This window comes from Hemicordylus capensis, chromosome 15 (assembly GCF_027244095.1).
Source record: "Hemicordylus capensis ecotype Gifberg chromosome 15, rHemCap1.1.pri, whole genome shotgun sequence".
Lineage (NCBI taxonomy): Eukaryota > Metazoa > Chordata > Lepidosauria > Squamata > Cordylidae > Hemicordylus > Hemicordylus capensis.
Genome location: NC_069671.1, coordinates 18,684,466 through 18,711,033, shown reverse-complemented (window position 1 = coordinate 18,711,033; position 26,568 = coordinate 18,684,466). Strand labels below are relative to the sequence as shown.

The 26,568-nt window shown below is 49.5% G+C and overlaps 2 protein-coding genes across 14 annotated transcripts in view; one reads left to right on the top strand and one right to left on the bottom strand.

Moving 5' to 3' along the window:
* SFI1 (SFI1 centrin binding protein) overlaps window positions 1-1,974 on the bottom strand; it is a 29,774-nt gene extending 27,800 nt beyond the window's left edge. For 5 of the 10 annotated variants that reach the window (XM_053279537.1, XM_053279546.1, XM_053279544.1 and 2 more), the window contains exon 1: window positions 216-461. In XM_053279537.1, the coding sequence (XP_053135512.1) occupies window positions 216-454 (239 nt within the window). In that variant the 5' untranslated portion in view covers window positions 455-461. The other 5 variants (XM_053279538.1, XM_053279541.1, XM_053279540.1 and 2 more) reach the window with 5 other exon arrangements.
* Window positions 1,975-2,119: 145 nt separating this feature from the next.
* Window positions 2,120-24,852, top strand: EIF4ENIF1 (eukaryotic translation initiation factor 4E nuclear import factor 1). 4 transcript variants are annotated; one of them, XM_053279915.1, is made up of 19 exons: window positions 2,120-2,356; window positions 5,468-5,589; window positions 7,777-7,850; window positions 8,537-8,664; window positions 9,270-9,556; window positions 10,849-11,050; window positions 11,478-11,653; window positions 13,662-13,797; window positions 14,006-14,185; window positions 16,706-16,935; window positions 17,855-17,926; window positions 18,429-18,618; window positions 19,023-19,102; window positions 19,938-20,077; window positions 20,863-20,953; window positions 21,440-21,551; window positions 21,920-22,264; window positions 23,168-23,341; window positions 24,105-24,852. In XM_053279915.1, exons 2-19 carry the CDS (start codon window positions 5,491-5,493, stop codon window positions 24,329-24,331), a joined length of 2,943 nt encoding a protein of 980 aa, XP_053135890.1. In that variant the 5' UTR covers window positions 2,120-2,356; window positions 5,468-5,490; the 3' UTR covers window positions 24,332-24,852. The 4 variants fall into 4 exon arrangements, with proteins under 4 accessions (XP_053135890.1, XP_053135888.1, XP_053135891.1 ...); XM_053279913.1 differs by having other exon boundaries at window positions 18,426-18,618; XM_053279914.1 differs by lacking the exon at window positions 2,120-2,356 and adding an exon at window positions 2,363-2,500 and having other exon boundaries at window positions 18,426-18,618.
* The last annotated feature ends 1,716 nt before the right edge of the window (window positions 24,853-26,568 follow it).

The following is a 26,568-nucleotide window of genomic DNA, read 5'->3' as shown; positions in this document are numbered from 1 at the left end:
AGCCTCCCAAATCTACCTGTGCACATTCACACCCGAGGCAGCCCCCCGCCCCCGCGTCGAAAGCACCCTCTTCCTGCGGGCGGGGTGGCCCACCACGAGGGGTCTCTCCCTTTCCTCCTCACAGCAGCCCTGCAGGGTAGGCTATGCCCAGGGCGCGTCGCTGCTGCTGCTGCCGCCCCGAGGTTTCCCTGCTCCGAGGCTAACTAGCCGCTCACTCCCCGCCGCTTGGGAAGCATCCTCTCCAGCGGCTGTCTCTGTCCCCACGACGAATGCCCCCACGTGGTGAATGGCTGGCAAGGCAGCGGGCTCTTCCTGGTGGGGGCAGCCTATAACGGCCCCCCCGCGAAGCCGAGGGCACCTCAAAGGTCAGCCTTGTCCTGCTGCTTCCCCTATTTTTTGCTCTTTTTGGCTCCGGGCGGGCCCCACAGCGCGGCCCGCGCAGACCCGTCGCCATGGAAACTGCAGCAGGACGCGGCTTACAGCGCGGGACCTGGAACAGAGCCTGGCCGCAGGCCCCTGGCGGGAAAGGGCTCCTGAGCGCATGCAGAGCGTCGCTCTCTCCCCTCCTCAGCCGGCCACTTGACACGCACGGTGTCTCCCCCACCTCCCGCGCGCCACCCCAGCAATGTTCCCTCTGCTGCTGCAGCAGCAATCCCCCAGATGTTGGCGACTACAATTCCCACCATCCCCAGCGGCAATGGCGTCTCACTAGGGATTATGGGAGTTGTAGTCCAGGACATCTGGGGGTCGCTGTCAGAGGGAACGCTGCCCCGCCGCCGTTCTGCGAGCCCACCCCGCTGCTGGAGCCTGGCAGCTGCTCCCTCCCAGATGTGGTTGACTACAACTCCCATAATCCCCAAGCAAAAGCCCTGTAGCTAGGGATTCTGGGAGCTGTAGTCCATGTGACCGCTGGGAATCCCTGTGAGAGGGGGCACTGGTCGGGACCCCTGCTTCATCCCTAAGTCGGGAGCGAGCAGTGGGGGCAGGGGAGGAATCTAGGGACATCTCTCAACACCCCCCCCCCCCGGAACCTGCAATCTATCCCATTAAAGCCAACCCAGAATCTGGAGGCACTTTGCAAGCTCATACTGTTAATGGGACAAAAGCTTCCACGGACTAGAGCCCACTTTGATCGGTGCATGTTATCCTGAGAAGTGCATGTGCTGATGTAAAACGAAATAAAATGCATGACAAAAGAGACGGCTTGAAGTTGAAACCCGTTCCGTTTTAAGATGCTTGGCTTTTTTCTTCTTCTTCTTCTTTTTTGCCTTCCTCCACATCACAGTTGCGATTTAAGACCGACAGACTTAAGTCATGGACAAGCCCCGTTGAAATGAATTGGGCTTCATAACATGGCTGCAGTTAGACATGTTTAATCCGTCGCATTGATTTCCATGGTACTGAGTCACCCCTAACTTAGTCTGGATCCTGCCCAGTGTGCATACACAGACTGATGCAGACGAAGGGGGGGGCGGGGAGAAGTTTGTAAGCAGTCGAAGAAGCCCTGAAATGCACAGCCAGCAACCTTTCTACAAAGGGCCAAAAAAAGTGTGCAAGGCAGGGTGACCAGACCGGTTCTATGCATTAATGCGCTGCAGTAAATTAATGGCGCCTGGATGCACTTCAACCTCCCAGTCATGGGGTCAGATCAATTGAAAGACAGGTCCCCACCCTGTGCAGGCAGGCTCTCATCAGTGTCCCCCAACCAGGCTGGTCTTCCCAGGCGCACCTAACCCTCCGCCATCATGGGATCATCAGACTGTCTGAAGCCCTATGCACACTTACCTGGGAGTAAGCCCTCCCAAACCAGTGAGGCTTACTTCTGAGTAACCATGCATAGGCTCGGGCTGCACTGCTATGCTTGCTACAAGACCAGCAATCCTTCCATCCGGGGTGGGGCAAAAAAAAAAAAATTGTCTCCCGACATAAAGCCGCAAATCTACGCCGACCACGGCGGGGAGGGGCGCTCTGGTATGTTCCTTGGGGTTGCGTCTCTATGGTCGAGGCGGACCGCCCCCTCCCGGCGCTGCGCGCGCAGACCAACGCGCGCCGTAGAGGGGTGGGGGGGGGAAAGAGCGTGGTTGGCGCATGCGCCGTGGCTATTAAAGGGGGAGGGGAGGGCAGTGCAGGCCCCGGTGACGGCGGGTGAGGGGGGAGGGAAAGTGAGGCCGGCGCGGCCGAGGCGGGAGCAGAGGGGCGGCAGCGGCGCCTGAGAAGAGCGGAAGGCCCGCGGAGGAGGGAGGCGGCGGCGGCGGCGGCGGCGGAGGAGGGACCCCCGGACCCGCCTTCCAGGCAGCGAGGGAGGCCAGGCGGCGGCGGCGGAAGTGGCGGGGCGGCGCAGCAGGGCCTGGGCCAGGTGAGGGATCCGCTGAGTCACCTGCCGGCGCGCTGAGGAGGAGGGGGCGGCCGAGCCGGAGTCGCCCCCCCCGCCTCCTCCAGAGCGTCGCCTTCCTGGGAGACGGGTCCCCTCCCGCGCGCGGCCTCACAACAGCCCTGCCAGGTAGGCCAGGCGGCGGGGGGGGCGGAGACAGCGCTTCCCTCGTCGTCGTCTTTTTCTCTCCTGGGGTTGGGGGGCATGAAGGAGGGAACGCGCCTGGACTGGCCTGCCCACCTCCACCTCTCTCTGCTCAATGATATATGCCGCTCCCCAGCAAAAGCCTCCAAAGCGGTGTAGGGAGAAAAATCCACAGCAAAAACAAGAAGGTTCCCTTCCCTCACAGGGCTCCCCATCCAAAAGGAAGCGGAGAGTAGGCCCCGGCCACTGGGGCTGGAGAGGGCTGGTGGCTCTCCCCCTGCTAAAGAGAAGAGCTGCCCCACTTTGGAAAGTGCCTCTCTGCTCCGTGGCGGGGAGTGCCGCAGGCCGTTTATCTCTCCCTCTCACCACCTCCTGCAGGGTTTATTCTAAGTTTTTCTCTCCACCAACGGCACAAGAAGCCAGTGCAGCTCCCTTTCCTCCCATTGCCACTCTGTGAGCACTTTCCAAACTTTTTCTGCTGGTGTGGGGGGCAGGAGGAAGAGAGTGATGGGGATATGAGTAGGGAAAGGGAGGAAGGATAGGAAGGAAGAGCCGGGAGGGGAAAGGAGGTGCCTTGCAGAGAAGGGACGAGATGATCTTCCTTCCCAAACTAGAGTTGAGGGCTCAGAAGCTTGTTCTCATTTTTCTATGGCTGTGTTGCTTATTAAAACCCCAGATTCCCGACTGCACAAAAACCTGCACAAAATGCGTCCAGGTGCACAATGGAATAACCACTGGGCTCTCCTGCCTGCTGCTCTGTCTCACCTCTGGTTTGATGAGTTGACCCCTTGTCAGCTGCCTTCAGCTCACCCTGCAGGAGAGGGAGGGAGGACTTTGCCCAAATCAGAAGCACTGTTTGCAGCACCCTTGCAGGGTGGGCTGTGGCCACCCCCTTTCCTTAGCTTGCCTTCTGCCCAACGCTCTTGCTGCTTGGGGAGGGGGTGTCGGTGCTGAACTCTCACTGTGTGCGGGCTAAGGGTTGTTTGGCTCCCTTGAGGAAGGAAGCCAGCATTTCTTGGAAGGGCTCCTTCCAGTTCTGATGTTTCCCCTCTTCTTTCTTCTCTTCCCCAATTATCTGGAAGCCCTTCGTACATGTGCTATTCTCCATATATTTCTGTCCAGTGATAAAGAAGCCTATCTCTTTTTGCACAGTGATAACCACGTTTGTGGTGGAAGCAAGAGTCCCATGGCACGTTAGACTAGCACATTTATTTAACAACTTGTTTGTCTTTAATGCACTGCAAGGTCCTTTGCTCTTTTGCACAGAGCCCCCCTTAGACATGTGAGACTGAGCTGTTGAATAGTTGGAAGGTCTGGGAACACTCTTCTCACGATTCTGCAACACACTACCCACCAACATGGTACATTAATCCCCTGGTCCTTGACTGTGTTCAAACAGGTGAAGAGTTTAAAAGCAATCAATAAGAGTGTGTGTTTGCTCTTTCAGTCTCTCTAAAAATAATTGGGAATCCACAAATTTAGGCTTGGCTCACAAAAGATAAAGTGTGCTGACAAGTCAATTTTGACTCCTGGTACCTACAGAGCCCTGTGGCTTTCTTTGGTAGAATACAGGAGAGGTTTACCATTGCCTCCTCGTGTGCAGTATGAGATGATGCCTTTCAGCATCTTCCTATATCGCTGCTGCCTGATATAGTACCAGTGGGGATTCAAACTGGCAACTTTCTGCTTGTTAGTCAAGCATTTCCCCCTTGCGCCCTTGCTAGCTGGCCATTATTTTTGGTTGCCACCCATCCCTACTCTTCCATTAAATCCTTTTTGGTACACGGGCAGAGAGTTCAGGAAAGATTAGTGTCTTCTGTCAATTTGCAGTAGGATATGGCTCAGAAATGGTAGAAGTCTTTGTGGTAGCAAGCATGTCTTGTCCCCTTAAGCTAAGCAGGATCTGCCCTGGTTGCATACGAAAGGGAGACTAGAAGTGTGAGCTCTGTAAGAGATTCCCTTTAAGGGGATGGAGCCGCTCTGGGAAGAGCATCTAGGAGTTTCCAAGTTCCTTCCCTGGCAGCATCTCCAAGAGAGGGTTGAGAGAGATTCCTGCCTGCAACCTTGGAGAAGCTGCTGCCAGTCTGTGTAGACAATACTGAGCGAGATGGACCTATAGTCTGACTCAGTATATGGCAGCTTCCTATGTTCCTATGTTCTTATTGTTTAGAAAGGGTTTTTTTTTTTCCTTCTCAAAAATCTCAATGGAAATGAGACTTCTGGTGAGGAGATCTGTGTGCTGCTGAGTCTCTTGCTCACCAGAAGGCTGGGGCCGCTCACGACGGGTAAGCTGGCAAGTGGATTTGTAGAGGAATAGTAATTGTCTCTGGCATATTGCTGTATAAGTGAGAGCTGGAGGAGGAAAGCTGGTCATGTGCCGGCAAGCATGTTTTGTTCCCTTTGCTAAGCAGGGTCCACCCTAGTTTGCATTTGAATGGGAGACTCCATATGTGAGCACTGTAAGCTATTTCCCTTCGGGTATGGGGCTGCTCTGCTTGCATGCAGGAGGTTCCAAGTTCCCTTCCTGAGTTACAGGCAGGCATCTCCAAGACAGGGCTGAGAAAGACTCTTGCCTGTAACCTCGGAGAAGCCGCTGCCAGTCTGTGTAGACACTACTGAGCTAGATGGGCCAAGGGTCTGACTCAGTATATGGCAGCTTCTTCTGTTCCCAAGTGTGTAAAAGAGTTACACAAGAAGTGGACACAAGCTTGTTTTTTAGCCATAATGCTTGCAAGTGATTTGAAGAATACAAATTAAAATTGGCGGTGGCTGCTATCAGATGTTCAGGGGTTTTAACTTTTTCCACACCCAAGTTGGCCTGTAGCTGAGAGACTTCCTCTAACTTAACCCATAGTACAGAGAGATGTGGTAAGGAATACTTGAAGTGAAACTTTGTTGCACCTTTTGTAGGATGATGTTCACGTGTCACATTTTGTTTCTCTTCTCTATCAGGTGTACATTCAAGGCCTTCAACTATGGATAGGAGAAGTGGGTTGATAGAAGCTGTGAATGGTGATACCTTGCTTGATATGAACAGGATCAGTACCATGAGATTCCCTCATCGCTACACAAAAGTAAGCCCCTAGGTTCTAGGCTTCTTACTTGGACTGCATGCTTATGAAGTGGTAGAACAAAGCTGCTAATAGTTGCTTGGATAGTCTGCAGAAATGTTTCTCGTACTCCTTTGGATGAGCACTCCAATGCTGAGTTGACTCTTATCTGTGTGTGTTAAAATTGTAACTTGCCCAGAGGCTTATCTATGGGACAGTATAACAATGCACCAAATGGATATTAGTTACTGACTTTCTACCTCTTTTTGCTTTTGGACTTAATTTCAAAATTTGGTTTTTATAGTGAGATTTATCGATGTGTCCAGTTTTAACGGGTACCAGATTTTTTAAACAAGCATGCCAGCCAGCCTGGTATGATGTGAACATCTAAATATGAAGCTGGTTTTAAACCTGTGGCTTCAGAATACTACTTCCTAATCATTGCCGCTGAAATGTCTTATAGTGGCTTTATTTTGACTGTTCTGTCAAAACAACTCTTAGGATTTGTTGACATACTTTTTTGATGCTTTCCACTTCGTTTCCATAATATTTATGGGTCTGCTATCATTGGGTTTGAAACAGTGGGAGCCTTTTGGTGTTAACATTTTTCTTGTACTTGTGCCAACTATTTTCTTAACTGCAGGTCATTATTAGAAAACGGAGTAGTGTGGGGAAGAGGAAGTTTGACTCTGATATTTCAGCATGACTTGCTACTTTGCTTGTCTGGGGATGTTTGACTAAGCCATTGTAAGGCCCAGGGGCCAGTGGTGGCCCATATCAGCCCTAAATACAGGCCCCCAACTAACTGTTTATTGAGCCTATTGCCTGTGTGAAGCTTCAGTCAAAGCTTCATCCTGTGCACAGTCACCTTGGCACCATGTGGAGATGACCATTCTCACCATGCAGTGCTGTGCTCAGTGCTGGGATTGGGGCGGGGGCTTCTTTAAGGGAAATGGAGCCCTCTTGAGCCCCTGCACCATCTTGGAAGAGGTGCACAGAGTTCTGGGAAGTGTAGCCCTCCCCAGTACCTCTGAAGAGGTACTGAGAAAAGCACAGTACTGTATGGAGAGTGGCACTGTGGGAAATGGCTCTCACACTGCAGGGTTTTTGCCTTAGTGGTTGCCTCCTGGAAAATTGTGAAGATCACTGGCCTAAGCCTTTAGAAAGAACTGGCATGAAGCTTGAACTGGCCAAAAGTGTAATGTATTGTACGAAAATGGCAGGGAGTGTGGCTGACGAATACATCGCTGCTAGAGAGGAGCATGTATTCAACTTGGGCTGTTTTCAGAATTGTTCACACTGAAACCCATGGGATGTCTACATCCTTAGCTTTCACCTGTGAGTTGCAACACTACTACTATGTGCACCATGAATGGACAGTAACTATTGTAACACTTGCCTACGAATCTGTTTTGGCGCCCCGGTTGTAGACTCGTGTGATAGACCCCACTAATTTCAATGAGACCACCTATTTCCACTGTAATGGACTGAAGATTAGAATATGTTAGTTCATGATTAGCTTCCTAGCTCATGTTCTGGCCAGGTCTTGAAGTAGCAGGTCTGTACACCTAGACTACAATACAGATATGATGGTTGTGTGAAGAGCAATAAAATAACAGGTCTTCAGCAGAAATGTACTTGAGGGATATGCAGTGACTATACACGATGACTGGGGAGGAGAGCTGGTCTTGTGGTAGCAAGCGTGACTTGTCCCCTTAAGCTAAGCAGGGTCTGCCCTGGTTGCATATGAATGGGAGACTTGATATGTGAGCACTGTAAGATATTCCCCTCGGGATGGGGCTGCTCTGGGAAGAGCATCGAGGCCCCAAGTTTCCTCCCTGGCATCTCCCAGATAGATTCCTGCCTGCAACCTTGGAGAAGCCGCTGCCAGTCTGTGAAGACAATACTGAGCTAGATGGACCAATGGTCTGACTCAGTACATGGCAGCTTCCTATGACTGAACCTTTGTAAGATGTTCTGAAAATCATCTTGGTTGTCTTGCTGCTCTTCTAAATCTTTTTAATTTTGGCAGAGTATAAGCCTAATGGGTAGATGAAGGAATCTGTTTCTAAAATCCTTTCTTGTTAATGCAAAACTAGCAGGAATACTTGCATGCCATTTTCCTAGTATGTTGCATGAAGTCTAGCCTACAGTGGGTGGTACTGTATTTCATAAACTTAACTTCACAATGCAATGTCTGTTTTCCTCTAGGAAGAACTTCTGGACATAAAAGAGCGTCCCCACTCTAAACGGAGGCCATCGTGTCTTTCTGAAAAATATGACAGGTATTCTGTTTAGACTGTGTGTAAATGCAACTGCCTGGTGGTCTGTAATGCTGCAAATACAACACTTAGAAGTGATACTGAATGTAGCTTCTTAAACTTCCTGCCAAGGTTCTCATGTGATAACATCTTAATAGAAAAGAGCTAAGTAATTATCAAGGCAACATAGCTGCACATGTACCAATACATTGTCTAAGCTAGTAGTACTGAGATCTCTCTGGAAACCAACTAATCTGCTGATATAAACATTCTTGGTGACAAGGGCTGGCTTCTCTGCTTGGCAGAGGTGGATTTGTTTTTGTCCCATTGAACTGCACCACCCATTGAGGTCATCTGGGGAGGTTCGTCTGCAGTTGCCACCACTGATGGCTACTCGGGGACGGGCCTTCTCCATTGCTGTCCCGAGGCTTTGGAACACACTTCCTGCTAAACAAAAGCCTCCCCATCTCTGACAACTTTTTAAAAGGCAGTCAAGATGTATTTGTTCACCTGGGCTTTTTATTAGATATTGTGTTAATTTTGTTTTTAATGGTTTTAACATTTTAAATTTTCAGTTGTTGTGATGTTTTAATCTTTTTATCTGTTTGTATTATTTTGTTGTAAACTGCCCAGAGACTTGCGTTTTGGGTGGTATATCAATGTGTTAAAGAAAGGAAGGCCGTGAGTAATGTGACTTTGCAACCTTGCAGTGATGGAGTTTGGGACCCTGAAAAGTGGCATGCCTCACTGTATCCCCATTCTGGAAGGACTTCGCCAGCAGAAGGGCTTAAGAAAGACTTGGATTCAGACCGCACTTCCCTCATGCGCAGGATAGTGGGTGAGTATGTTGCAAGGGCACTTGAAAATGATGAATCCAGGATATGGACTACAGTGCTCTGATGTGATGGATTCAGGACACCCAGATTCTGAACATTTGCTTCAAAAATGACTTTTAAGAAGCAGGCTATTTGTTTCTCTGTATGTGTATACTGCCTGATACGGGTATCCCCAGGCGGTGTGCATAATTTAAGATAAAAGTATAAAACAGGAAAAAATGATAAAAACAACTTTACAAAATAAAACAAGCCATTCAAAATCCATATAACAAGGAAGGAACATGCTTCCACTCATTCTAATAGAGTTGCACAGGCTTAAATCCACAGAGAGGTCTAGGACAGATATGAGTAATTACTACTTGAACTACAAACTTGGATTTCTTTTGGTGCATAGATATACAAGATAGAGCATGTTTTGAAGTTCTTTAGATCCTTATCCTAGTGTCTTACGCTTGATACTACTAAGCTATTAATAGCTTGATACTACTAAGATCTTCCATGCACATTAAGAGAGCTTCACTACTATAAGCAGGAACTTTGCTTTCTTGAACCTATAAACCATTCTCAGCATCCAAAATGTAGCTAAAGCTCTCTTTTGAATCTGTAGATCCCAGGGAGCGGGTAAAAGAAGATGACTTGGATGTGGTGCTGAGTCCACAGAGGCGAAGCTTTGGAGGGGGCTGCCACGTGACTGCTGCTGTCGGCTCACGTCGTGCAGGGAGCCCACTGGAGAAGGAGAACGACTGTGTCCGAGTCATTGGAGGACGCAGGATTGGCAGTGGGAGAATTATCAATGCCCGGAACTTTGACAAAGACCACAGAGGCGGCGAAAAGGACTCAAGAGATGCGCGGGACAGAGACCGTGAACGGGAGCACAAGGACAAGCGATTCAGGGTCAGTGCTTAAAACTGGGCAGCAGGAAGGTGTCTGGGACTTGGGGCCTGCTTATTGCTGCTAAACTGATTCACTGAGGACTAAAGTGCATACCACCATCACTGCTGCAGATAAGGGTGGAAACAAGAAGTGAAGTCGGTTTTCTGTCTGAAGATGGAGGCAGCATGGCTGGGTAGGCTGACTGAAACAAGGCGAGGCGGTGTTAAGTACAACAGGCCTTGCCAGGGTGCACCAAGTTACCCCGAGTGGCGTAAAGGCTGTAACTTCGGAGTCTCTGTTCCATTGTGATCAGTTGCTGACACTGGCAAAGGGAGTTTTCCTCAGCCTGCAACTGAGAGGTGTTTGAGGCATAGAAATTTGTCTCGAAAGAAGAGATTTGTTCAGTTTTTATACTACCTTGCATAAAACTTCCCCAAGGTGGTTTACAAAAGTTAAAATACAATAAAATTCCATAAAAATAACATTAAGGTATTAAAATCAATTAAGCAATAACACCAAAAAGCAGCAGCCATAAAAAGGTGCAGAGTAGCAGGAGAGCTAAGAGACTGGTCGCCCCTCCAGGGTGAAAGCCTGGTGGCCTATCTCTTGCTGACACTCCATCGCTTGTTCTCAGCATTTGATAAACTCTAGCTTGTAAGATTCTGTGGGCTTTGCTATAGCTCTAAAACGGGATCTAGTCTCCTGGTCATTGAACAAAGATATGTTTGGAGGAGTGGAAACAATTGGTTGTGCTCTGCCTCAATGGGTACACTGGTGGATGGGGCCCTAGCTCACTGAGAGAGAGCATCTGCTTTGCATGCAGAAGGCCCTGGATTCAATCCTTGGCAGCATCTCCCGGTAGGGCTGGAAGAGACTCCTGCCTGAAACTCTGGAGAAGCTGCTGTTGGTGTACAGAGCTAGATGGACCAAAGGTCTGACTCTGTATCAGGCAGTGTGCTTATGTAACACATTTCTATACCACCCTATCTGCAAGTCCCCAGGTGATTCACTAGCAACTCAACTCCCAACAAACTTTCTATAATTCTAATGTTCAGCACAGGGGTGTGAGCACCTTCCCTCCTTGGGGACAGGGCATAATTTGGTGGCAGAGCACTTGCTTGACATGCAGAAGTTTCTGGCACCTTCTGGTAGGGCTAAAAGACCCCTGTCTGAAATGCTGCAGAGCCCTTGGTAGGCAGGCAATCCTGAGTGGCAAGTTAGCTTCCTGCTGTATGCTCCTAACACAGCAAGTCTAAGCATACGGTACACTTCATCTGTTGAACTTGCTTTCCATGTCTCCCCTCCAACTTCAGAGAGAATTTGGAGACGGCAAGCGTGTTTTTGGGGAGCGCCGAAGGAATGATTCCTACACAGAGGAGGAGCCAGAATGGTTCTCTGCTGGCCCCACGAGTCAGTCGGAAACTATTGAACTTATTGGCTTTGATGATAAAATCCTGGAGGAGGAACCTAAAGGGCGGAAACGAACCAGGCGGCGCACAGCCTCTCTGAAGGAAGGTACTTGGCTCTGAAACCCTCCAGTCTTAGGAGGGCCGCGGAGAATGGTGGCGTCCAGCATGAGCATCTGTTTAGCCTCTGCTTTGATCACTAGCCATTAAAGCCATTAAGTAGTGGTGCAAGGTTATCGGAAGTGGGACTAGACGGAAATGTTTCCTTCTTAAAACCAGTGCCTTGACCTGGCAGTGCAGGTGCAAGAAGGTGCTTGAATTTTCGGGAGTGAGCCTGTGGGGAGGTCCTGTGTTCATAGTTGGCAGGCAGCTCTGTGCTTGCGGACTGCTATGAAGTGGGCCCTAAATATGATCAGAAGGTGGTGAGCCAGGTTAGTGTGACATGACCTTTGAAACATCTAGGCCACAAGCAGACGTCTCCAAGTCTGAAGTGAAGGGGCATGGACGTCCTTGGCAGCTAGCTTTATTCCTTCCAGGGATGGAATGCAATGGTGGAGTAGCAGAAGAGGAAGAAGTGCAGGCTGTTCTTGGCCAGGAGACGGCAGCCAATCAGGAAGTCCCAAGGGAAGCAGTCCTGCCAGAACCAGCTCCCGGAGAGTTTGATTTCAATGAGTTCTTCAACCTGGATAAGAGTGTCCCTGGCTTGGCTTCGGTAAGTGTAAAAACGGCCTTCTCTAGAGTGGGGCTGCCTGGACTTGGTGCACTTCATTTCTGGTAGGGCAGGTGGTGTATTCCATGTCTTAATGCCATCATGTAGAAGGCTTGTCAGTAGGCACACGTCTTAAATGTTTAAGGACATCACCTCCTCTGAATCTTGTGGTTTACTGGCATGCCATCTCTGGAAGTAGGAGAGACTTGCTTCATTTCTTGCTCCTCCCTCTTTTAGTGAAGTTTGCACAGGACACTAAAGTCTACTCTGTGGGGCTGCCTTATAGATCCTCTTGGATGGAAAGGTGGGCCGTAAATAAGTGGTTCTCTAGTCAGTGCCTGAAGAAAAGCAGCTGTGCTTCACTTTTTCTGTAGATGCCCCGTCAAGTCGACAGGCTTCACTCCTGACTCTAGTCTTCAGCCATCTGTTCTGAAAGCCCCCAAAGCCACTGTGTGATCAGAGTAAACCTTCTCTCTGATTATGTTTAGCACTCCTCAGGACCTACCACAGAAAATACTGATATTAAGGATCCTGATAATAACTCTCTCTGCTTGGAAGGCCTTAAACTTGTCTTCCATTCATAAGCAACTTCAAATGAGCCGCAATAAGCATTTGACGACCATCCATCTTTTTTGGGAGAACATGGAATTGTAGGCATCCGTCTCCCATGTGATGGCTTAGTCTATAAATGAGGCAAATTCCTCATTCCAGAGTGTAAGCAACTGGAGCTACAAAACACTTTGGGAAGGCTAAATGTTAGTGATGTGCTGTCAAATGCACACCTGCACAGTTGTTAAGGTCTTCTGGGAGATACCGTCAAATGGCCAGGACATGAAACTTGGATCTGATAGCTGTTCACAGCTGAGCTTGGTGGGGAAGGCTCCAGGCTGTAATGGCACAACCATCCTAGGTTACTCAAGCCGTTAACTTGAGTGAGTCCAGTGTTCATTCCTGGACTCTTGGAGCAGTGGCTTTGGGAAGCAGTTGGCGTAACGTGGAAGTGTTGCACTCTTTATAGTGGGAATTGTACATATGGAGTCCTAAAGAAACCCCTTTAGACACATTTTGGCCCTCTGCTGAACTGTCAACTTCGTGTGCATGCTAGATTTCTTGCACACTAAGAAGTCTGTCTGGAACGCATTAGGCTTCAAATCCAGAATGCTGGATTAGGTGATTAAATGTCAGGTCAAGGAATCTTCTTGTTAACTATTTCTTTTCTGCCCATTGGCTGGTCCAAATCTGCACAGTGACTTTCACCCTGGCCCCTAGGCCAGATGGGCTATGAGTCTCAAAATGGCATTCTGCTTCTCCTTGGTGGGCGGAGGGGTGTCACACTGCCCATCCTGAGATTCTGTCCAAACAGAGTCTTAGCCTAGAAACTTTCCAAGTATTAAGTTCTTGCTTGGCAAAACTGCTAATATGGACATAAATTTATGTCCACATTATCTTGTATCTTACCAGAATTGTATTCTGCACTTGCACTGAAATCTTGGACTCCTTGGAGGCAGAAAAAACTCTGCTTCTTTGGAAATTGACTTGTGGAACAGTTATAGAAACTTGGCAGCGGCGGGAGGGTTGTGTGTGTGTGTTCTAGTTAAGCAAGATCTAAACCCTTAAGAGGTTTGATGTTGAACTGCTTTTTTGGGGACTCCTAGCAGCATATTTGAGGGAGTGGCTGTAACTCTGAGTTCAGTGAATACAGTGCTGCTACTGTGAAACAGCAGCGGTTCTGGAGTTCAACCTCCAAGGCCAAAAATCACTCTCGCACTGCCCTAAACTTCAGAAACTGGGGCTTGGTGCAGGTAGGTCGCCTTTGCATGTCTGCTCAGATGATGCAGCTTCTGGAAGGAAATTAAACGGTAGCTTAAAGCATTTCCACATCACAAATTCTGGAAGCGACTGACCTGCCACAGCCAAGGTTTTATTGCCATTTACACAGTAAGTGCCTCTACTTAAATCAAACTCCCAGAGTCTTGTTTGGAAATATTATTCCTTTCTCCTCCTCATACAGATGATAGAAGATGTGCTGGGGGAAGGCTCAATGTCAGCCAGTAGGTTCAGCCGCTGGTTTTCTAATCCGAGCCAGTCTGGGAGTCGTTCAAGTAGCCTGAGGTCTACACCCCACGAAGAGCTGGAGAGGCTAGCAGGTAAGCTCAGCTTGGTCCTTCCCGCCCCATTCTGTTCCTTTCAGGAAGTGCTAAGGGTTGTTGGGTCTTCCACGCTGGCCCTTGCTTGCTCCTAACTCCTTGGGTAGTCTCATGGTATTATCTCAAGTGTTTACATCTTGCTGTGTTCCCTTCAAGTTGCTTAGCAGAAAAACTTACAAGGCAGACCTCCTGGTTTTTCCTGTTTCAGATCTAGAGCAAGGCATTCTCTCCCCTGGTCAGAACTCGGGAAACTACTTTGCTCCCATTTCTCTCGAAGACCATTCTGAAAACAAAGTGGACATCTTAGAGATGCTACAGAAAGCCAAAGTGGACTTAAAACCCCTCCTCTCGAGTCTCTCGGCCAACAAGGAGAAGCTCAGAGAGAGCAGTAAGTCTTCGCTTCCGCTTCTCTTGCGATGCCTTTGCGTGCCTTGGGCAAAAGCTTAATCAAGTGCCAGGCTTTCCTCCTTGGCCAGGAAGTGCTTAAGGTTGTCACCGGAGGACCGCCCCACACACACACACACCTGCGTGGCCTTGTGCATGGGGTGACAGCGGGGTGAACTCCCAGCGCAAAGGAAGGACGCTCCTGGACCGGCCCTCCCTGGCATCTGAATCCATTTCCAGATTGGAGGATGGCAATGAAAACATCCACAACTGCGAAGCTTGACACTTAACCAGCCCTCTGGCTCTTTGTGCTGCCCAAGCTTGCACCAGGACACCTGTTGTCTCAATAACTTAAGCAGAGCTTTCTGCTACTAATCACGCTGGCTTTTCTGGGGGTCATCTTTGTAGCTTAAAAGAGACATAATTGGCTGATACATGAAATGGCTGCAGTGCTAATGAGGGGGAAAGGAATGCTTGGCCAGGGAGTCTGCCTGCCGCTAGAATCTCATGCCATTCCTGTCGGTTGGGGCCCAAGTTCTTAAGTTGCATGCTGTGGCAAAAGACTTGCATGGATGATCTGCAACTTTGTGCATGTGGCTTATGCATGTCCAAGAAGCTTTGCTGCATGGCCTTTCAGGTTTGGCTTGAAATCTCTGCTGACGTGTAAGCAGCCAATACTGGCATGCGAATAGGCAAACTTTGACTCTGCGCAACAACTCTTGTGTGTTTCCTAATGATCAGGAGGAACAGATTTCACAATCTCTCCAGAGGTGACTTAACTTGAGTACTCTGGAGAGCTCTGCCGTCAGAGCATTTATCCAAACTAACCCCTAGCCCGTACTCACATGTAACTGCCACAGCTTGCTGAATGTGTTGAAACAAGGGCGCACATCTCCACTTACACAAATGCTGAAGCATCTGAATGGCAGGCGCCAAGTTCGTTCTGCAGTACAGACAGTTTTTATTATGCTGCTGCTACTGATATACTGCTTTTCAATGCAAGTTCTTGAAGCAGTTTCCATCAGAAGAGGGTTCCCCTGTCCCCAGAGGGCCCAGAGAATAAAAGGAAATGCACAAGGTAGACACCTGCAGCACTGGAGGAGGGATGCTGTGCTGGAGTTGAATGGGGCCAGTTCTCTCCCCTGCTTTAATATAAGGAGAACTGCCACTTGAAAGGCGCTTCCCTGCCCAGATAGCTAATGGAAATGCCTCCACAGGTGGTGTTAGGCCAGCATCTCTTAACAGAAATCCAAGTCTGCCTTCTACTTCATGGTGCTTTTGGGTCCCACAGTCGCTTGCCTAGATGGCCAGACACTGCTGCACCCCATTTTCTTAGTGATGCTTATTTGTGCTCTTGCATGACTTGTGACTGGCCGAAACTGTGATGGCAACAACCAGTGCATGCCATATCTTGATTGACTGTTCTGTCTCCATGGCAGAGCTGGGCGTCTCACGTTGCACTGAGGCCCTGGAATACCACAACTTCATAATGCTGCCTTGAATGTGTCAGTTTATGATTGCTGAGCCGGTTATTTGGATGACGAGGCTTCTGGGAGACTGCTGTTCAGACCTTCTAAACGGATTCTCTGTTGAGGCTTTAAACCTTACTAGAGTTCAGCAAGCATACAAATGGCCTGTACTGGCACACAGGTCCAGAGTTTGCCTTTTATCAGTAAATAGCTTGGAGTTCAGATGTGGGCCAGCCGTCCTCCCTGCACAACTGTGCCTCGGCGTTCTTGGGTGGCCTGGCAGAGGGCTTGGTCAGAGTCACAGCCGAGCACCTGCTTCCAAATCCCAGCTGCTCCTTCCTCCATCTGCATAGCAGTGAAGAGATACATGCTGTGGCCAGCTGTGGTGTTCAGCAGCCAGCTAGTAGGAACAAGGGCCTGGTTTTTGCCTTAGCCCTCTTCCCAAGTAGAAAGCTCAGATCTCAAGAACCAGAAGCCAGGAGATCACAGCTGTGTTTCAGGCCAATGGCCGTTAAATCCAAGAGCTCTTGCAGGAAAGGAGAGCACAACATTCCAGGAGTATGAAGGGCCTTGCTGAGCTTCTCGGTCACATGTTGCCCCTCGTGGCCTTGAGGCACAGTCCACTCGGAAGCTGCACATCTCTGGCTTCAGTGGCATTTGCTTAGGAAAGTTTCCCACTGGATTGTGCTCAGCCTTGGTAGCTGTCATGGTGTAGAAATGTGGGTGTGGTTTCCCGCAGACACAATTGCACAAACTTGCTTGGATGGCTTGGAATTCTCCCGTAAGCCCGAGAGATTGATCACTGCCGCATTGACGGTTGCAAATCCACCAGGGTCACGACATGATCTCTTTCTGTATTTGCTATGCGGCTTGGAGGGTCTGGGATCTTGTCTTCTGATTAAAGCTATGCCTTGAATGTTAAACTCCGGAGCTTCCAACGGTGGCCTGGAACTTCTTTGGGAGCCTCCTTGGCATGGCTCCCTGATGCTCTGTAGGCACTAAGTCTTGCTCTGGAAGTCTAGCTTCTCACAGTCTCCCCTCCCCACCTTCTGCAGCACACTCGGGAGTGGTGCTTTCCGTGGAAGAAGTAGAAGCTGGCTTGAAAGGGCTGAAGGTGACCCAGGAGGGGGAAACGGCCACTCCCATGATGGCGGAGCGGCCGCCAGAGTCGCTGAACGTGACGGACTCCCGGCAGCTGAAGAAGGATGGCGATATGTCTGCCTTCAACAAACTAGTCAGTACGATGAAGGCGAGTGGGACTCTGCCTTCGCAACCCAAAGTCAATGTAAGTAAAGCCCCTGATAGGACACATGCTGAAAGGAATGGGGGGTGGGGCCAGCAGAAGAGCTGCTGCTTTGCATACAGAAGGTCCCAAGTCTCGCCCCCAGCTTCTCCCGGTAGGACCTGCCTGAAACCATGGAGAGCTGCTGCCAGTCACTGCAGACCAGGGGGATGCAACATTGGCCCTCCGGCTACTGTTGGACCACGACTCCCATCAGCCCCAGCTTTAGTGGCCAATAGCCGGGGATGATGGGAGGAGTTGGACTACAACTGCAGGAGGGCCAAAGGTGCACAGCCCTGGTGTAGACAGTGCCAAGGTAGATGGCCCTCAGTACTGGCTCTGACTTATATCGACCAGTCTGGCTTGGCAAAGGCAGCTTCCTGTGTGTAGTGCGATCTTTTTCTAGGCTCACAGCTAGTTAATTCAACCAAAGTGATTTACATAGAAAAATAAACACATAATTAAAATGGCTCCCTGTCCCCAAAGGGCTCGCAAGCTAAAAAGAAGCATAGGACAGATACCAGCAACAGCCACTAGACTAGAGGGATGCTGTGCTGGGGTTGGATAGGGCCAGTGGCTCTCCCCCTGCTAAGTGGTGGTAAGAGAATCACCACTTTAACAGCTGTCACTTTACTCAGTTAGCAGGCTAGACTGATGCCAGTGTACACAACAAGGACTGGGATCCACGAGGCCAGCTGTGTGCGTGGCTCACATTTCACACAACTGGCAGCCTATAACTCTGCCTCTGCCCCCGAAGTGTAGTTCATTGGGTCACTTGTAAAGCGAACAAGTGGATTAGGCACCTGATGTTGCTTTGCTGGCTTCTGCACTTCGTGATGGGCTCCATTAGGACGCAGTGGTGGGACGGGTGTTGAATGCTTACAGGAAGGTGTGTAAAGTGCACATGTAACCTCTTTTCCAGCAAACACTTGAAAGCCACTTGATCTCTCCTCTGGAGGTGCCAGGCCGGTCAGCTTCAAAGAATATTTTGCAGGTAGGGTGAGGCTGTTCAACTTGCTGTGGCTCACCTTGGGGCCCATGCTCTTTGATCAAAGACACTCAGAATATCTTTAAAATGCAAGTCTGTGTTTTTCTCCAGTGGATAATATGAATGAACACTCTAAAATACAACCCAGTGAATGTCTTCATGCGGGCCAAAGATGTTTAATGCTTGCTCAGAGAGTCCCATACAGTTGCGCGATGATGCAAACCAGATAAAAGCACAGGTCTTAAAGTCACTGCTTTAATCAGCCTGGCTGCGTGTGAATGGCCTTGCAGATCCACCCAAGTGATCGCCACTCTGCCTGTCTTGGTGTATCTGTGCTACTTTGACTTGGCACAAGCTCTCTTTGGTGGTCCAGAGGCAGTTCTCCTTCTCACAAGCTGCTTGGGCTCCCAAGGATAGGTTTGATTTGGGTGCGTGTGACACTGCTGTCCTCGGGTGTTCATAACTGCATGGAGAAGGTGTGGCTAACCTGCTTCTTTCTCCCAAGGAGATCCTGGGGCCACCCCCGGGCAGGCCTGCTTCATCCAATGTCCTCGGCAGCTTGATGAGTGGCCTGGAACCTGTGACATCCCTCCTTGGCCAACGAGCACCCTCGCCGCCTCCCCCTCCAATGTCACAGATGTTTCCCACTCGAGCTGGTTCTGCTGATTATTTGAGACATCAGATTCCCTCCCCAATTGGTAAGACTGGCTTCTAGAAACACTTCCTCTGGTTAGCTTTGAGACCTCCGAGACTTGCTTTCTAGAACTCCGGTGAAGCTCATATTGGTCTCTTGCTCTCATCCTGGCCATCTCCTACAGCTCGACGCTCCCAACTAAGACCGATGGGGTCCTCTGGCTATTGCCTTGGATCAAAACCAGTGGAGCAGTATGTTTGCTTGCCCTTCTTCAGAGAGTAGCACGTCTTGTATTCTGAAGGGCTTGCAGTTACTCTAAAGTAGAAGAACTCTAAAGAGCTGGTGTGCTACAGTGGGTGTTGCTAGACAGATGGCTAGATTTTGTTCTAGGAAAACCTTGGTCTCTTGGTCCTAAACAACTCAAAGGCTCTTGGCTAGCTGGATGTCACACCCTCTTTGTCTCTGCAGGTTTTGTGCCAGGCTCTCCGCAGCTGCTTGGTGATCCATTTCAGGGGATGCGGAAGTCCATGAGCCCTGCTGCTGCACAGGTGAGTGTTGGGTCTAAGCTGGGAGCAGCCTGGGGCAAGCCAGTGATATTAAGTGGCTAGCTGCTAGATGTGTGAAGCTTTCCTCTAACTGGGAAGGAGATGCTATTGCTGCTAAATGTTCTTGTTGGGCCAGCCCCACACCTTGGCTGCACGTGGAATCTTTCACAAAAAGTGTGGGACTAGTCTGTGATGAAAAACACGGGGGTAAAAAGATGAGGCACTGTGATCATGAACAGAAGGCAGCCCAAAGCTCCCTCACACCACCGTGTGAATCTGAGTCTCCTTGGAGGCAAGGAGGGCAAAGCAAGTCCTGCCTGGCTTCACCTTGCCATCTTGGCCAGTGGCTGATGTGACAGTAGGCAGCCTCCTTATTGGCTTCCCTCCTTCCAGTCAGAAGGAATAAAAAGGAGTGCAGAGGCAGAGGGAAGCCACCATGCTTGGACCTTGCAGCTGATGGCACCATCAGGGAACCCAGGAGGAAGATGGGGAGAACACCCTGGGTTGTTCCCAATTGCCAGCAACGTTGACCCTGCTGTTCCCAGGTGGTGACCACCAGTGCAGGCAATATAGGGGGCGGGGCTATCCCATTCTTAACATAAATTATAGTTTACCATGGGTTATACAGGGATGCAGGTTATCGTGTGCAGGCTGTATGCATGAAAATACAGTAATCATAAGTGGTGGTAATAAGATCTTGCAATCCACTACGATAGCCACTTGAGGTCTGCAGTCATGTTAGCTGTGATGTCGCAGTTAGTTAATGCTTCTCACTGCAGTAATCCGTTGTGATCTTAAAGCCCTGGCTTTTGAGTTGCTCCTTGTCCCTTGATTCCAGATGAGTCCACTCGAGCTCCAGCAAGCCGCGTTAGAAGGCCTCGCTCTACCACATGAATTAGCCATGCAAGTGTCAAACTTCTACCAACCAGGCTTTGGCAAACTGCAGATGGACAAAAACAGAGATGGCTACAGGAACAGGTGACCCTAAGCTTCAGATCTGGTAGCTAGAAAATGAATGCCTGGCAAAATTCAACACTGTCTTCCACACACAACTGTTCATCAAGTCTGAAACTTGGGTGTTAAGGTTGCGAGGGTTAAGTGGCTGTGCTGACAGAGGCCTGCAAGACCATAACCTAACTTGATACCTGCGAAAGTAGTTTCTAGAAGGACTCAATACTCATCATGCCTGCACATACTTCATGTAAATTTGAAACATTGACTAGATATTGGAGTGGACTTAGCCTGTTCTGTTTGTTTTCTGTGAAAGCTGTTGTGGACCCTCTAAATTAGCTCCTGCTGCTTATGGTGAAATGACCCCCTAAAGGATCACCTTATAAGGGACTTGAAATATGAAGTGGCATCCTCTTCCCTGGGCCCAGGCAGAATGCTTCCTGTCAGGCAGACTGTTTCCTGTTCTTGGAGCCTTGAGTGTGTCAGGAGAACCCCAGAATTTCTACCCTGCTGACCTACACATGAAAGGTCTCTACTTGTAGCATCCTAGTGGTCCAAAGCCTTGGGGTGCTCTAATCTCCATCCACTAGGAGGCACCTTCACTTCTTCTCTGAAGCCGGCCAGTCCTTTCCCAAGTGAGTGTTCACTAGTTCTAGTCCTGGCCTACTCTGATCCCATCACTTGCTGCCAGGTATGGAGAAAAGAGCGGCGTTGAATTTTGCTGGGCTGAGCTTGCCGCACACTTCCAAGGAGAGCCTGAGCAGGCCTTGCAACAGTCTGTTCTTGTCTAATCTGACCTTCCTCTCTTGTAGGCCACAGCGCGTGACAAAATCTTCTGTGCCCCTGGGCCACCGAGGGAATGCATCCTCTCCTACAGCCCCTGCAGCCTCCATCACTAGCATGGTAAGCATTAAGACACATCTGAGTGGTATCTTGGGGATCTGTCCTTGTAGTTCTGTGTGTCAGAATGGAGGCCGTTCTTGGTGTCGCTTCAGTCCTGTTTAAGTGTTCCATCAAATGAAAGCCGAGGTTCTCGGCATTGGTTCCCCAGATCTTGTTGGGGTGCAACTCGCATCCTCCCCAGCTACAGTGGTCTTTGGCTGTGGTTGTCCAACATCTCTGGAGGACCTAGGTTTGGGAACCTCTGAGTTAGAGCATTGGGGCATCCAGTGGGCTTCAGGTTGTGTATTTTGATGCCTGAACTTGACACGTCAATAGCCATAGAGTTTTCCCTTCTGAAAGCTCAACCAGTCAGCTTCCCTGGGTCCCCGGGCACTGCCCTGCATCTACAGGGCTTGTGGAATTGACCCAACTGGACTCTTTTTGCCTGGTATGAAAGGTACCTTATTACACTGCATACTGATTTGTGGTGGTGTTATTTTTTTTCAGCTCTCTCCTTCATTTACTCCTACCTCAGTGATACGCAAGATGTACGAAAGCAAAGACAAAAGTAAAGAGGAGCCCAATCCTGCAAAGCTGAAATCCAGTGAGAGAAATGAAGGTACCGTAACATCCTCCCCTGCTAATTGCATAAAAAGGCACATTTTTAAAAGTGGAGATTCTGTTGCTGGTGTCTGCCTTGTGTTTTTTAGATTGTGAGCCCTTTGGGGACAGGGGAACCATCTTTACTACTACTGTGTAAACTGCTTTGAGAGCTTCAGTTGAAAAGCCCTGTAGTAGTAGTAATAGTAGTAGTAGTAGTAGTAGTAGTAGTAATAGTAGTAGTAGTAGTAGTAGTAGTAGTAGTAGTAGTAAGGTATATATGTCGGCTGCTTTTAAGGAATGGTGGGGGGTAAATGCGATTTGCAGATTAGTGTTTGCAGTGCTTGTAACCTGAGTTAGGGGTGCCTGTCTTGTGTTTCTCTGCAGAGAGCTTGTTGCCGTCTAGGTCTACAGAACATGTCGATCAAGAGAATGCCCCCTCCATAGGTACCAAATTAGCATCACTGCAGCGCTCTACATGCTCAACACCACTGTCCCAGACGAACCGTTGCACCAAAGAGCAAGACTACAGGCCGAAGTCCACTGGGAGAAAGACTCCTACCTTGGCCTCCCCAGTAGCAGGGCCCCCTTTTCTCCGTCCTATCAGCCAGGTCCCCCTAGTTCCTCACGTGCCGATGGTACGGCCTGCGCATCAGCTGCCCCCGGGATTAGTCCAGAGGATGTTGGCGCAAGGTGTGCACCCACAGCATCTCCCACCCCTGCTGCAAGCAGGTAAGCATCCTTCACGGATTAAGGAATAAGGCACTATTGGACCAACACTTCAGTCTTTAGGAACATAGGAAGCTTGTCTTATACCAAGTCAGACCTTTGGTCCATCAAGTTCAGTATTGTCTGAACTGTCTGGCAGCAGTGCTCCAAGGGTTTCAGACTCAGGGGTCTCTCCCAACCCTACCTGGAGATGCTGCCAGGGAGTGAACCTGAGACCTTCTGCCCACAAAGCAGATGCTTGGCCACTGAGTTACAGCCCTGTCCCCAAAGATGGCACACTTGGGTCTCGCATCTAGGCAGTGACCACACCAAGTCCTGTTCAGCTTCACCCAGGTGGCTGTGTGGTATGCCCTTAGGCCTGCTCTGCACCACGTTGGCCTTCCTGCAGATGTCGGACCAGAACTCCTGTCATCGCTGACTATTGGCCACTGTGGCTGCAGATGATGGGCGCTATAATCTGACCAGAGTTGTACAGGCCTGCCTTAGACCCTTCTCTTGGACTCAGTCATTAGGCTAAGGAGCAATAGCAGCCTTTTGGACTTGAAGCTCTGCCGTTGTGGCTGAGGGCGATGGCGAGGGTCTGTTGACATCTGGGGACCCAAGATTGAGAACTTGGGTATAATAGGAGGACAGTGTTGCCTTCTAGAATCTTGGGCACCATTGCAGTCCTGTCCTGATGGAGCCTCTTCCTCCAGAGGCACTCCTTGGTTACTTCTCCAAAAGACATTCATGGCCATTGGTGGCAGGGACCAAGCTGGTGACTGGGGCATGTTGCCTGTTCAAACGGTGTGTGTGCGCACGCACACACACGCACATTGTGTTGTCCTGAACCTTTTGGGAGGGCTGGGGGAAGAGAATGCAAGCTTCCCAAACTGACAAGTCGCTTCTCCCTTTCTTGACCAACAGGGGTGATCCCTCCTGGGGTGGACTTGACTCACTTGCCGGGAGTCTCTGCTCCCATCCTTGGCCAGCCTTACTATCCACTGCCAACAGCTGGCCATCCTCTCTTGAACCCTCGCTCTGGGACACCTCTGCAGCTGGCCATGATGCAGCAGCAGCAGCAGCAGCTACAGAGATCGGGTAACTTGAATGCGAAATAACTTGGGCACTCTGAAGCATGCGATCTTGAGCATGAATGGACTCTCCTCCGTTGCAGGGGTCAAGGACATCTCTGGTTGTAGCCCAGGGGAAGGCAGGGTTGGGTTGCCTCCTGCAGAACAAGCCTGAGCAGTAGGTCAACCACACTCCACTGGCAGACCACCTGGGGTCCGATTGCTGGGATTCTGGGGCAGGGGGCTGCCCCTGATCAAGCAAGGTTCCTAAACAAACATTCATACTTGGGGATTGTTTAAGTCTGCCTTAACAGTTACGAGTGCACATGTTTGCAATGTGAACATTTCATGTCAGTAGTCCCCAGGGCTTCTCAGTGGGCGCCTCTCTGCACCATAAGGTCTTGGACAGTAGTGCAGGAGTTTAATCGGTATGTTAAAAGTGGGGGACTTGATCAGACGGGTGATGCCGAGGCGAGGTTGGCTTTGGCAGAGCTGCTTGCAGTTGGTGGAGCGTTTCTTCCCCAGACAGAAGTGGCTGGCTGGAAAAAGCCCATGAGCAGTGGTTCCACCCTGTAGTTAGGTCAGCAGGTTTGGTGTCGACTGTCCAGTGGCATCATGAACCTTGACATTGCCCACTTGAGGAGTCTTAGTGGCCCTTGCCCAAAAGGCTGTTTGGCCAGGGGTCAGACCTGTGTGTGCCGCCACAAGGATCAGTGGTCCCCATCAACTTCAAGCGGTTGAGTGTTTGCCCAAGTAGTACATGCCTCCTTGTCCCCTTGCCCCCCTTCCAGGCTCAACCCCACAGGGATCTGCTGTTGGTGTGCAGACAGCCGCTCAGAATGTGCCGTCTCGGACTGGCCTGCTTCACATGCACTCGCAGTTGGACCATCGTGCTAACCCGCGAAGCGGCTCCCCCGTTGGCCTGGCAAAATGGTTTGGCTCAGATGTCTTGGAGCAGCCCCTCCCTTCCATGCCCTCCAAAGTGATCAGCGTTGATGAACTGGAGTACCGGCAGTGAGCAGCCATGCTGGAGAGCAGGGATTTGTGCTGCCGCTGCTGCCGCCACCGCCTGACACCGATGTCCTCTTGTGCTTCACCGGTCTCTTGTGCTGAGGGCTCTCTGGTTTTCGCACTCTGTGCAGAATTCTCTCAAGCGTACATGGGCACCTGTGCTGGGTCCAGGTCTACAGCAAGACTAAAGAGTCTAGACTGACCAGTGCACCCTGAGGAAAGTTGGATGCAAGACAGTACAGGTTTAATTCTGGAAGCCTCTTTTTGTGTTTGTAAGATATGAATAAAATGCTGATGTCCTCTTCAGGTAGAGAGGGCAGCAAAGGGTTCCTCACAGGAAATGTATAGACAACTTGTAAATATTTTTGTATATATATCAACAGGATAGCTTTTTTTTGAACCTATACAGCTGTACATAAGAGTAACTGGCAAAAAGTTAAGCTTTAGTTTGTGTGCCTATGGTTTTCACTGTACATGTGGGACTTGTTTAAAATTAAAGTTGCATACGTAAAGTGTGAGTGAACAGGGTGAAGTTGCTTTTGCCTCTTGCCTTTTCCTCAAGTCTTTCTCCACTGCGCCCTTTTCATATGTAGTGTGGTGACAGTAGCCAAAGTGGAAAATATAAGCTCTTAAGCAAGGAAAGTGGGCTGCAGCAGAGGGGTCTTGACAGCTTTCTGCCTACCTTAAGACAGACTTGGGCAGAAAAGTCCTTGCATCAGACTGTTCCTCTCTGCTGGTGGTATCTTTACAACTTGCCTTTGGCTAAGAAAGCCAATACTACCACCACTGGTTTTCCTCCACCAGTAACTTGTCTCCCTTGCTTAAAGCAACACCCCTGAGCCCCGCCTTGAGTTCAAAAACTAACTACAACAAGCAGGCCGCAGATAGGATTGATGACCAAGAGATGGTGGTGAGAAATGACAGGTCAGTTGCTCCAGTGATGGGGAATCCATCTGGGCCACGGATTGTAAAAAGTTCAGTCTTAAAATGTGAACTACAACTTGCAGTCACTGACTCATCCCTGTGTAAAAGTTTGTTCCATACATTTTAAAAAATGAATTGTCCCAAAACTCATTCTGTAAATAAAGTCAATTCAAAGCGTTGTGTAAAGGGGTATTAAGGTGACTTGCTGGCTGCCTACTGGCCTGTCTGGATCTTGGAGGTGAACGTGTGTTTGAGTCAAGGGGCAGGGGGAGCTCTCCCTTACTAGAGGTATTCAAGGCTTCTGGAGGTTGGAGAGCTCTCAGTTTGAGGGATGTTTGGATCCTACATAAAGTGTGGTGGGCTGCTCTTGATGTTAGGATTCCAGGTAGAGGCTGCTCTCTTACACAACTAGGTTGGATCACACACAACTGAGGTTCAGTGTTCCCTCTAACAGGGATTCCCAAACATAGTCAACACTGTTGACTACAATCTCCCATAATTCCCAAGCAGAAGCCAGTGCAGCTGGGTATGCTGGGAGCTGTAGTCAACAGCTGGGAATCCCTGTTAAAGGGAACACTAAGGTTCTCATTGTCTTCCAACCTGTATAGAGGGCAGAAGAAGGGTAAAGCATATCCTACCCCAGTCACATGAAATGGGGGGAAGGGGAGATGTTCCAATTTACCATGAATTTCACTTACCCTTTTGGGGGGCTGCTTAGGAGGAAAAACTGGTATAGGCCTGTGAACAAGACAGTTGTGTTAGGTAGTGTGTTGCACATAATTGCAACAGCCATCTTAATTTATCTGTACCCTAACAGATTGTTCCTGCTTGAAAGCAGCTGTTGCACTGTGCCTTTCATTCTGTACTTACAATTATACTACTGTCTAACAAATCTCTTTAATCCTCTGTTGGGTTCATAGGGAAGGTGTCAGAGGGCTAAGAGGTATGTAACTTAAGAAAATGTTTATCCACTTTCATACACTCTTAAAACACATGACTTGCTTTCAGTCAGTTTTATCAGGCTTTCATTCGCCTTCTGCCCACAGCAAGCTTAATCTTCTACTTAGAATACTGTGGCAAATGGAAGTCATTGTGGGGAGCACACCTTTTGGCTGGATTTGAAGCTGCACTTTGCCAGTATGTACTGCCAGCAGTATCTGGGTTTGTACCCATCATAATGCCTATTCCTACACAAAGGAATGTGCCCCCCATATCAGAGGGTTCCTCTGGACAGCTCAAGTAGACTGGGATTACATTGTACCAGGCAGGGTCAATTTCATGAAACATAGGAGTGGCAAGGAGGTTGTATACATTTTTATG

What these genes read in the sequence shown, in the direction of transcription:
- EIF4ENIF1 (XM_053279913.1), top strand. Translation starts at nt 5,491, where the DNA reads ATGGATAGGAGAAGTGGGTTGATAGAAGCTGTGAATGGTGATACCTTG. An exon ending in CTTTCTGAAAAATATGACAG is followed by an intron (nt 7,851 to 8,536) that starts GTATTCTGTTTA and finishes GCAACCTTGCAG; the next exon opens with TGATGGAGTTTGGGACCCTG. An exon ending in CACAGCCTCTCTGAAGGAAG is followed by an intron (nt 11,051 to 11,477) that starts GTACTTGGCTCT and finishes TATTCCTTCCAG; the next exon opens with GGATGGAATGCAATGGTGGA.